We start from the raw sequence: 12647 nt of genomic DNA on the forward strand, positions 1-12647 counted from the left end.
AATACAATTTTTCAATATATTTACTGTCTGGCATTTTAGATTTTAGGTTAAATTAGCCAGCCCTGCCAAAAAACAGCCAGTCTCAGGCTGTCGGGCAGGCTACTATTTCTAACTTTGGTTATCAACCAGCAATCAGGGAAATGCTCGATTCTGTCCCTTTTTAATTGGCTCCAGTCACAACCCCCAAAATCAATCTCAGTCTTCCTTATGTGGTATGGCATCTTATAGTACAATTTTACAGAGACCAATTCAGTTAAACCTCATTTTCCAGACACAAGGCAAACGCTTGTTTCTAGTGCTTTTCGGTCCCTAATTATTAATTGATTAATGTCAAAGAAACAACAACCAGGATGAAAAATGTCTGTTAAAGACCACCCATGGGTTATCAATAAACCCTCTAACCACTGGGAAGGCTGCAGCTGGCCCCCCCAAAAAACAAGATAAGCTAACATTGATTGATTGATTGTTGGGGTTTAACACCCCAGTGCAATATTTCAGCTATATTCAGATGATAAATTAACCAACAAATATGTATGTAAAGTATAACCATATGTTGAATTATTCATTGTACATACTGAAGTAAATCTCATTCCCTTGTTGCATAAAGGTAAGAATCTCCCTATCTACTTCCCTATGACAATAAATGAAGGATTTCCTTATGAACATTGTACCTGTTGTAGAGATCCCATTTCTACACTGTCAACTGTTAAATTGATGGAAGGATTAATAGCACTGACTATAGCTGCAACTTCCATATGTCTGTTACAGATCACAGGCTCACCATTTAAATATAGCCAACTCTTCTCAACTACACTGGCAGTTATTGGCTGACCACGTTTATCCTCATTTCCTTTCCCTACAAATGAATGCAACTGGGAAATAAGATTAGACAAAGCTACATTTCCTTTCCTTTAAATATCTGAAAAAGTTAATTTTCATGGTTTACTAATATATGTTTGATTACAAATTTCAAAATCAACTGTTCAGGTTGAAAAGGGTGGTTTTTTTTCTACATTCAATTTGTCTATTTTGGATTATTTTTCAGTATTTCCACATTATTTACATCATGACAACTGTTAAATTGAATGATATTGCCAAAGTGTTAATTTGCAGATGGAGTTGCTTCATTGTTATTGGTGAGGACCTCTTTGAGATACATATGTATACTATATGGGAGATGCTACATGGACTTCTGACTAACAATTGTTCAAACACATTGCAAGAGTAACCAAAGGAACTAAGATTTGAACAGAAATCAATAGATAATTCAAAGATGAAGACAAGACAGGGAAAACTGACAAACAATAAAAAACATGAAATAACCAAAATAATACATACAACTGTTTATTGACCAAGAAGTACAAACATGTTAGGAACTTGTAATTGGACAAATATACATTTCATCTCCTTTAAAAATCTTAATAAAGAGCTTTGCCTAGCACAGCATGATACACTTGCAGCATGTTGAACTATGGGGCAAGTGTGGACACAATATAAGTTTTTGACAGACTAACAGTTCATTATGGATACAACAACTTGTTTGGACACAAAATTTGAAATTCAATTAAAGTTAAAAACCCTAAGAAATCTGGAAATGAAGGCAGGAATTTTCATAAGGAATCTTATTTTTCTTTAAAAATTCAAAAATCAAAACAAAAATAAAAAAGTTGATTTTTGAGGTGTTGTCAAATTTTGTAAACCTATAACTTCAAAATGGAGGACCAGCCTATCATGAATAAAAAAATTAAAACACAATCTCAAAAGGAACACGATGACAACAGAATCATCAAGATCAGATACGGATTAACCATTTCTATCAATTAAAACTACAACACCTGTTTTCCCCTTTTAACCCCTCATTTCCAAAGTGGTTGGGCAAGAATCTTCAAAAACTATAGGGCCCTCTGCCAAGTCCCCTGGAACAATGTGAGGTTGGATAAGTTTACTTAATTATTGTAAGTAAACAAAAGCTAACAGACACCAACAATGATGAAAATGACAATAAACAAATACAAAAATCTAGCTATCATATCAAAAAAAAAAGGTTTTGATCAAAAATTTTCCTACTGTTTTGTGTCAGGTGCCCAGAGACATGCAATTGAAAAAAATGAACAATAAAATTGTGACTTTGGGCAATAATCTACATACATATGAAGTAGGATTTTTATACAGTACTTTAAATAAAAATAATGTCTTATTAAAATACTTGATGAGGATCATTACAATTTCACTCCCAGTTTTTTGTGTAATGTCCGGTTTTCTTTATCTTCTGTTTTTATATGTAATCATATTTTAATTTTTTTCTTGTTTGCTACATTGTAGATTGCTCCGTCTCCTGTTTTCTAATTAGATCATATACTTGGACTTTGGTGAATCTGCTGGTCCTATTATAGATGCTTCGTTATTTTTCGCTTTTAATTCAATAAATTTAAGAAAAATTCTGCTTCAGGGTATTTTTATGGATTACACTGAACCTCATAATGTCAAAAACCATACTTGATTAGAGTAAATTTGCTAAGCATACTTCTTCAACCTCATGTCCAGGCAGAGATTTTCACAAGGAATCTAATATTAATTTTGTTTTATCAAAATTGTACCATAAATAAAATAGTTAATTTTTTTTGGCTTGGCTTCCTTTGGCCCCTTAACTCAAAAACCTTAAGATATTTCTGAAATCTGATTAAATCGCAGATAGAAATTTTCATGAGAAATCTAATTAAAAAATTCAAAATTCAACCAGAAATAAGTTTTATTTTTGTAGGGTGTGGCTCCACTCTACCCCCTCCCTTCCCCCTAGAAGAGATTTCCCTTGACTAATTAAGCATGATACCGAGCCACGCCTTCATCTTCAAGCACCATGCTACCCTTGTTATGAATTTTACGAATGTGCCCCCTTGGCCAGCTTTCAATGGTAGATTTATTTTATCATTTTGTACCTCATTTGCAATTAAATATATACTGCTGTGGTGTTCACTCGAATTTATGAAACTTTTACAACATCACACCAGGGTGAAGGCTGTTTATTACAGCTCTTGCAAAATTTTGTAAGAAACAAATTAAAGAAAGAATTGTCAAAATTTAATGAGAAGTAAACCTTCTATATCAATTATAAATAATCCCCTATTTTATCTTTTTTTTTTGCAGAACAGTTGGGGCCACTTATCCCATTTTAATAAGCAAGCTTTCTTTAGCAGCAATTAACATTCACTACAACTAAAGTTATGGTATAGAAATGAAAAAATCAACTGGGACAACATCACAACATATGACTGCAACTTTTTGCGATCATATAGAAATTAAATATTTGTCAAATCTCGCCATAACATGAGTGCAAATAATTTATGTGTTAACACTGTGCGAAGTTAGAATATTGGTTTGATACTTTTTGAGTTTCAGATTACAAAAAATACAAATAGGACTGTAGGTACCATGTACAACATAAAAGTGACAGCTGAATTCAACATGCTACAAATGAAGGAAAGTATTAATCAAAACTCTCCATAATGGGATGTGCACATCTTTAATATATGTATCTAAACACTGTGCAAACTTTGAATAATATCTGTCAAATAACTTTTGAGTTACAGATTACATAAATTAGGCATCTCTAAGCATGACTAAAGGATAGAGTTGAGTCGCTACTAGACCTGCTTTCACCATAAGACAGGTAAAAATCATGTGATGTGGTAAGTGAATATATTTGTGAAAAATCAGCATTTGAGTAAAAACTGCAATTGTACCATATCAAAAATAAGCAATGACTTGATACTATTTAATTCCCATTGATTTTCATTCAGTTATTAATGATGTTATTATGATTGATGAGGAAGTCCAAAGTGACACAATGATAATTAAACAAAAATATCCTATATGTAAAATATATATCTTGTAGCATTACAAACCATGCCATGTTACTTCAGCAGTTTCTTTTAAATCTTCACCAAACACCACCCAAGCATGGTCTTCAGATAAAGACAAATGTACATCATTATATTCTAAAATCTGGAATGCTGCAACAACAGCAAAAGCAACACCAAAGCAATCTAATTTGTTTCCTGTAATGAAAAAAAAAGACAAATGCACTGTGGACAGTATTTTTATGAAGCAGTAATGGACAAGATAAAATTTGTATTTTATGAATTTTACTATTCCTCAGCTCTTAATAATACACTGACTGCAGTGTAAGTTGCCTATAATGTAATTTTTTCATATCATAATTTGTTCCTATGTACCAGGAAATATGTATAACAGAGGTGGATGGGGTGTTCATGCAATTAAGACTTTCACAATATATATAAGTGTTACAGTTGAAAGAGTAATCAAGGGAACCAAGGTTATAGCGGTAATCAAAAGAATGTAATCCAGGGACAAAGACCAGACATGGAAAACAGACATTCACAACAAAGAACATAAAGTAACTAAAATCATACATAAAAAGTAACAAAAGTAAATGAGCAATTCGGACTCCACTAAAAACTGGGAGCATGGACCAGGTGCACCGAATTGTGTATTTAAAATGTCAACTTTTAAGTTTGAGCTATGAAACTATCATGTGTTTAGTTCCATAAATCTATGAATCAGTCATTTTATTGTTTACTTAACTGTGGCCTACATATACATAATGTACATAAAATGTGCATACATGTACATAATGTACATAGTAGTTTTGTTGATTTGAGAAATATCTGATAATTTTGAGCATGCCCCAATTAGTTGTATGTAGGCATGAATTAAGGAATTATTTCAATTTTTTTTTTAAATTGAAGATCTGATTAATCAATTAGTTTTGAGTATTTTTACAATCACTTTTTTATTAGCAATTTTTTATCAATACAGCTTATAGGAAAACATCTTTATTGGTTGAGTCTTGTTCCACTTTCATTAGATGTAATGTTACACTTCAGTGTTCTAGGATTTTTCAGAAATTGAGGTTTCCTTGGGAAAAATCCATATAAAATCAACTTTCCCAGTCAATGATTGCTTTCCTAACAAAACAAATCCTTACAGCATATGAAGTTTTCAACTTGCCACGGGAAAGCGTAACTAAGTACCCAACTTTCCCTGACCCAAATTTCACTTGTCCTGGGTAACGGGAAATAGGAATCACAGAACACTGCACTTAAAGAAATCTGTGCAGACATCTGTTCCAGGATTGTAAAAATAAATAATAATTCTATGAATTTCCCCAAAGACCCTTTCATGCTAATATTCTAAGAAGGTTCATTGGTATATAATACTTCAGCAAGGTACAGTGGGCGCAACGCAGATTTTAATTTCTCACCTAAACGCGGTTGAGGCGGAGTTGTGTTGAGAATTGGGCCTCCGGGGCAATCATCGTTTCGTTGTTGAGTCGCAGCTGAGCGCTGGTTGATAAGTGGTGATGTGACAGTGTTGAGAAATGATTTATCGTTTAACAAAAAAGAATTCCATTTAACATAATATCAATGCAATAATTAAAAAACTGTCGGTTTTTTAATATAGTAAAATAATAAATTGTACTTACGTTTCACCTTAATTTACTTATTTAATTAGACTTCATCATACTTGATTGAAGTTCATTTCTATCCATTGAGCGATGTTTCATAATTGTTTACAGGTAATCATTACCTGTAAAATTTTACCCTGCAGGTGTTCTAATTATGTGATAATTATTTCCAAATTTGAAATTAACACCACAATTAACATCACGTTTAAACCTTCATACTATTAATTGATTTACCACCATTAAACATGTGCCGCATTTTACAAGTTTTGAAAACCGTAATAGAATGTAAAGAAAAACAACTATTTAATCTTTTTTATGTTTTAAATACTTTTTTTTTTCTTTATTTACTGCTAATCAAATCTCAACTTTCAATTTCAATGTTTTCAATTTGAATAAAAGCAAATACATAAACAAAATTAATTATTATACTTGATGTGTCATGTGTCACTTTCTTCATGTAGTTACAAAAATGTGTACTTCGTTTTATTTATCTACACTGTTGGGATCTTACAATTACGCACATGTCTTCCAAATTTAAAAGTATCAAACTAAAATTAGAATATTTAAATATATATTGTACAAAGAATTATGCACACAGATTTTAAAAATGATTGTAAATTAATAAGAGAATACAAAGTCGGACAATACCGCACTTACAATACTGTGTAGATATATCAATCTATACAATTATTTATATATAAATTTGAAACTTCGTCATAAACTTTCAGATTATATTTGAAAATTAACTGAGTAATAAAACAGAAAGTGGAACATATTTTGCTATCTACTTCTTCAAAAGATTACCCTAGAAATACTTGCTCACAAGTTTTATGTTAAAAAGACAATGAATAACCTGGATTTAGCTTTCTAAGTGCTTCTAAAAAATCGAGTGCCCAGACTGTAGCAGAGAGGTCTTTACGTAGTCATATTAATAAAAGAGGCTTAAAATTCTGGAAGTAGATGTTGTGTTAGATAATTGTTCACTTGCCGTACATAATTTGAAAGTTCTACAGGTATTATAGTAACTTTTAACTTTTGGGACTTTCTCCTTTTGTTAGGTTAGTGTAGAATAAATCTTGCAAGGTGGACAGTATTACACATGACCATCATGCACAGAGTGCAATGAAGATAAACTTACACAATAAAAGAATTAAGCAAGAAATCCAAGTTAATATATCTGTTGACAATTACAATAAGGTATAAAATCTACAATATATGTATTCTGCATTGGAAGAAGTTCTACCATCTTTATAGAGCAGGAGTGGTTATCATCAACTCACTGTCAAATATTAACAAGCTCATTATAGTGTTTGAATTGGTAGAACAGTGTGGGAAACCATTTTTTTTCCCAACTTGCCATTCTGACTAGTGGAATATTGGTCTTGCTAGCCAAATAGAAATTCAACTAGCCATTTTTCTTGTTGGTTTTTTTTTGTCTGTACTATCATCTGTTTTCTCTTGGATTTGACTATCCTCTGCCATTATTTTTCTTTCTTCAACTATCTTTTCATTTGTTTTTAAATTTATCAAAAACTTTTCCAATTTCGAATATTCCCTGCCATTGAAGTTTTTCATGTACTTTACAGTAACAAAATAAGTACTCCATTTCTGAACTCATATTTAAAAAATAAAATTATATTTCAACAGATTTATCATTATGAAACATGAAAATGTTTATCATTTGCTTCTTGTTCATTTTTATTTTGACAATAACAACTAATTTGCCAGGTAACATATCATAAATTACAAAGATAATTTGGTTTGAATACTTATACGAGATCGGGACCACTGCATAGGTTTTGGCATATCCCGTTTACCAATAATTAAAATGGCAGATCATAAACAAAACTTTACAAGTCAATAAAATTGTGCATATCATGCCAAAATTCACTTGACACATTCAAGCTAAACTTCTTAAAATGTAGGGAACATATTTTTAATGTATGATTTTAAGGGATGTTTAACTAAAAACCTGTTGGCTGGTTAACTTTCCTTGGAACTTGCCAATCAAATGATGGTCACCAAATTGACGAGTGTAAGCTAATGAGAACTCGCCAAATTACACATCTACTCATATTTGGCGACCTGGTGATTGGTGGTTTCCCACACCGCAGAAGATTTTGTGCGATAGTTTCATGTTACTGCAAAAAGACTAAAATTACCAAATTGTTGATCTTGAACTTGATGTGTAATAACATTAAAACTACTTACTAAAGAGGGAATCTTATAGCTTTACCAGTTAGTTAGTTAGGTCAGTGAGATCAGAGTTGTATTTGGCTACGGAAAGACAGTACGAGAAATGAGTATTTAAATAGTGCGTAACAATTAGACCAAATAACTGCAGTGACAATAGATAAGTTGGGATTCTACATTCAATCTATAGAAACTAATTGGGCCAATATCAAGGTACATACAGACATCCAGCTGGAATAGAGCAACATGGCTTCTACATTCAATCTATACAAACTTTCCAACCTTTTAATATATTAAAAATCATATTTTTTCTGCAAATTATGTCAACAGGTCCATGATTTCTAAGTCGTATTTCTGCAAGCTTAAATGAAAACTTCACATAAAATTGTTATTGAAACCGGTGGTTTTAATCTTTTTTTCATCATCAGATATTGTCTCATAGATGCTACTAATTACTCTGTTATACTTGATTATTCTTACAAAACATATTAAAACATGGATATGTATGGGTATGTGATCTTTTCGATATCTGTCACAAATTTGTCATTAAAGACCCACATGTTTCATGGTAATCAAAACTCAACCTCTGAAGTATTTCCCATGCTAAATATCACAGCTTTATAAAGTAAATTGAAAGTTGGCATAGAGTATATATGTACAGACCATGGAAGTAATATCTAGATATATTGACAAACAAGACAAACATGAGCTCCTTCAAACTAAAAAAATCGCTGATATCCTAGTATTTGTATTTTTTATTTCATTATTAGAACATTATCTTCAATAAAGTAGGTAAAAGTAGCCAACTATCAAATCAATACATATTCTGTCCATCTGAAAATAGAAAAAAAAATATAACATACATGTATATGTTATTATAGTATGATTCATTAAAATTGGCCCCGTGCAGGTCCGGGTGTCAAAAGAATAGGCCTGCAGCAGCGCTAAGCTTGTCGTAAAAGGCGACTAAATAGTGCTCAGAAACCTAGCCAGGGGCTAGGCGCTCTGCCCACAGAGCAACTGGGATGTGTGCCCCAGGTGGTGGAATGGGATACCCCCGGCATGTTACATGCTGGGGTTGTCAGGCTATAATACGGAAAACCTGACCGCAAACCATAGTGGTGCACCGTGTTGGGAAAGATGCCACGTTCCTCGCACGTTAAAGAACCCTGCTGTGGTATTCGACAAGAGTAGGAACCTTTGCGCTCCGCCACAGGAGGCTAAATTGCCCGGCTTTACCCATCCCCCCTTTTTCTAGTGGCAATCAAAATTTGTCGACCCCACTGTCCTTATGTCCCATCCCGTTTTTCATTTCATCATCATTTCATGTTCATTTTATCATCCGTTTCATGTTCATCGTCTGAATATAGCTGAAATATTGCTGCTCGGACGTTAAACCCCAACAATCAATCAATCAATCATTAAAATTGTGATTTTTTAAATTATAAAAATAACCAACATAAAAATTTGAGTGGTCCTTTTTGTTTATTGAGAAATTCAGGTATATAGAAAAAGAGTAACATAAAAAAAAAAAAAAAAACAAAAAAAACATGCATTTTTGCCCCAAAAATGGTGGCCAGTGGAGGTAGAACAGTACAGCAAACCAGCCCCATCACATCGAAATTTACCCCCCCCCCCAAAAAAAAAACAAACAAACAAACCTTGAGGTCAAAGACACTAAAATACTTAATTTGAACTCCGATACCAGCTCTACGTGATTAGGAACAGGATGTTTATTTCATTTGTGTAATTAACAGGTAGTGCCCTAGAGCATCAATCAATCAGCACGTGGTGTGTGTATTTGAACATTACACAGCTCACCTGTCGGTTCTGTTGATATACATATACATAGTAAAGAATGCTATTTGAGTCGTCTGTAACAATGCTATGCCATATCACAAAAATGTACAAGAAGTCTTACTCAGCTTGACGAAGAAGCTTACTGAGACACTAACATCGCTGTTTACACACAGCACACATGGTCGCACTGCAGGGAAGCTAACTGGTGCGAATTATTTTTCTATTTTTGGACACTGTAAACTGCTATCACATTGGAAAGGATTACGGGCTTCTGTTAAATAAATCCAATTTACCATTATTTTATTTATTATATTTTTTTTTGCATATATGCCATATTATATCAGGATGCTTCATGTGTTCATAAATCAGCCTACTTCTATAATTATCCTTGGCCTAATGGATAAAGAAATTTTATATGAATATAATCAAGGATTTATATATAGCTATATTTAACTCCTTGATATAATATTCATACAAGTTGAAATAACGAATAATTAAACTTTGATCCTGAGCTTGTGTGGAAAGCAATGCATATGTAACATTACTACCGACCAACATATTGCTGCATTACCCCGCCCCCCTCTCCTCCCGTATTTAAGTAGAATTTAGCCAAATCACCTAGGGAATTGTCATGGTTGCAATACATTACAAAGTTCTATTATGTTTCTTGAAGAATAAATTATTAAATATATTTAATTGATGAAGATATTTATGAAGCAGCACACGAAGTGTAAACAAAATACATTCACTGGTGGATTTGGTAATTTTGCATAAAATTTGGATAATATAAACATATTATTAGCATTTCATATTAAGTGAAACGGCATTAAATTTGCATTTTCTAAAGCAATAAATCACCTAAGTCACAATAATTGACTAAAAAGAATGTCCTTGGTGCACCCGATCTGCAACAAATATGAATTATTGTCAACAATAACTCAATCTTTTAGAGTACATGTATTTTGAATATTACTATGTTTAGTTCCAACCAAGATCTCCAAGTAAATAAGTCCATTGTGCCCATGATGTGGCTTTTATGATATATATTTTATTCCGTTGATGCGAAAGATCCGGTTACAAAGAATGAATCATCACATCTCTGGCTCTAAACTACGCATGAGTGATTTCATATGTTATAATAACTATACTACAATTATAGAACTTCGGAATAAGGAAATTAATTATCTATATTGTGTAAAAAAAAATAAAATAGAATTTTAACAAATTCCAATATTCTTGTACTTTACAGGCTATTTTTTTTTATCCTGAACTTTATAATAAACTTTCCTTGTGTTCACAAACTATCGTGGAACCTGGGACAGATTTACAAAATGAGGACAAAATTATTTTACAAGTTTTAAGACTTTTAAAAACTAGTATTTGCACATGGCAACCCATGAAATATTTTAATACATGACATAACTTGGTAACAATCGCATAAAAAATCTTCAACAATTTTTACTACGTACAGTTTAATATTGTAGTAAAATATCTTATTCAACTTTTTTGTTTTAAAGACAGTGTAGTTGATGATTTCGAAATCAAACTTCTAAAATGGTGACCTTACAAACCAAACGATTTCAATCCCGGAACAAACTCTCTTTTGTTTTTTATATGCAGAACATTCTCAAACAAATAGTGTAGGTATACAACCAAAATTTGTTTTAATTACATTTAAAGTCACAAAAATAGAGTTGCCCCGCCAAAGATGCCTTGAATCAAAATAACCAAGTAGCTAGAGGACTATGGAAATAAACGGCGAATTGACTTTTCATGTACTATATTAGTTCGAGCTACTGCCTCTATTTGATTTAAAAAAAATAAAATGAAGTATTAACCGTAAATTTGTTTAGCCACTGTTCATAGCATTATTAGTCAAACGAACCAAATACTAGAAATTAACGTTTTTCAATAAAATTAGTTGAAAAATCAGCCATTTAATTTGTACCTGGATTCGTAATTAAAATTAAAAATACTGTTTATATCAACAATCATCCCAATAAAGAACAAAGAGTCCGCTGACCTGTCAATCAAAGTCGAAATTAATTGTTAAACAACTTTGCTCCAACCTTCACATACCGGTAAATATTAGATAATTAATATTACCTGAGGGCAAATCAGTTTCCTGTCATTTTATTTCACACTGCAATTAACAACTGTTTTTGTCTACACTCAAATGGCACACTCCGTTCCTCAGCTGATCGCCGCGACTCTGTTACGGTGACTCAACCAGTGATGGGACACACAGATAGCGTTGAGAATGCAATTTTTCTCAACCGCGATTAGGTGAGAAATTAAAATCCGCATTGCGCCCACTGTAATTTATAAATGCTACTTTCACATAAACACTCTAACAGTTTTTAACAAAATTATTATGGGGAATTGTTGCTTAATCACCCAACTATTAGTACCAAAGGTCTATTGTGTCTTTATCAAATCACCGTCTCTAATGGAAGTTAACTTACAAAAAATACCTAACATTTAGCATGTTTATATTTAGTATCTTTTATTTTTAAAATTACACTTGTGATTCCGACTACAAAAAAAACTAAGAGCTTAATACTACATACTTAATCACTAGTGTATTTAACAGATACAACAGTATATTTAAATGAATGACTGTCTTATCCAATCATATCTAATCATGAGTCTCATTGAATAAATGTACCTGTAAGGAAACTGTATAATGACTGTAGGTGAGCACGGTCTTTAAAACTTTTAGTAAGACAAACCCAAATTACATCAGAAACCAACTTGACCAATTCTCGAGTTGCATATTTTTCCGGAAATTTAGTTTTGTCGACCGATTTTTTTACATGTGAAACAAACTTCGTATACAATGCCTCCACGGTCGATAATTCTATGACAGGGAAGATTGGCTCCAGAGTGTTGCTCCTATCAGCATCACTTGATACAGCCCTGTTGACAGTCAGTATATTTTCAATTACACCAAGAACAATTGACATTAGAGTTAAGTTGGGTTCATTATTGTCCAATTCATGCTTAAATAAATCGATGACATCTTGTGTTTTCTGAAGGGGAAAGAATTGTTTTTCTATATCTCGGAATCCCGCCATCTTGCATTGAGAAAAATAATATTCATATCCTCTAAACATATACAGTTTCCAACACATATTTTGAAGATTTTTTAGAAATGAAAACATCTTAA

At 32.3% G+C, this 12647-nt stretch overlaps 1 protein-coding gene across 1 annotated transcript in view; it reads right to left on the bottom strand.

The window, feature by feature from the left end:
- LOC148623503 (menin-like) overlaps window positions 1-12621 on the bottom strand; it is a 33328-nt gene extending 20707 nt beyond the window's left edge. Inside the window, exons 1-3 of the mRNA XM_088565350.1 lie at window positions 12147-12621; window positions 3903-4055; window positions 672-856 (exon numbers count right to left, since the gene is read on the bottom strand). Coding sequence (XP_088421476.1) covers window positions 672-856; window positions 3903-4055; window positions 12147-12612 — 804 coding nt within the window. The 5' untranslated portion in view covers window positions 12613-12621. The remainder of the gene's footprint in view (window positions 1-671; window positions 857-3902; window positions 4056-12146) is intronic.
- Window positions 12622-12647: the final 26 nt, after the last annotated feature.

Source organism: Perna viridis, chromosome 2 (assembly GCF_037379345.1).
Source record: "Perna viridis isolate PV_CMFRI_1.1 ecotype Kerala chromosome 2, ASM3737934v1, whole genome shotgun sequence".
Classification (NCBI taxonomy): Eukaryota; Metazoa; Mollusca; class Bivalvia; order Mytilida; family Mytilidae; genus Perna; species Perna viridis.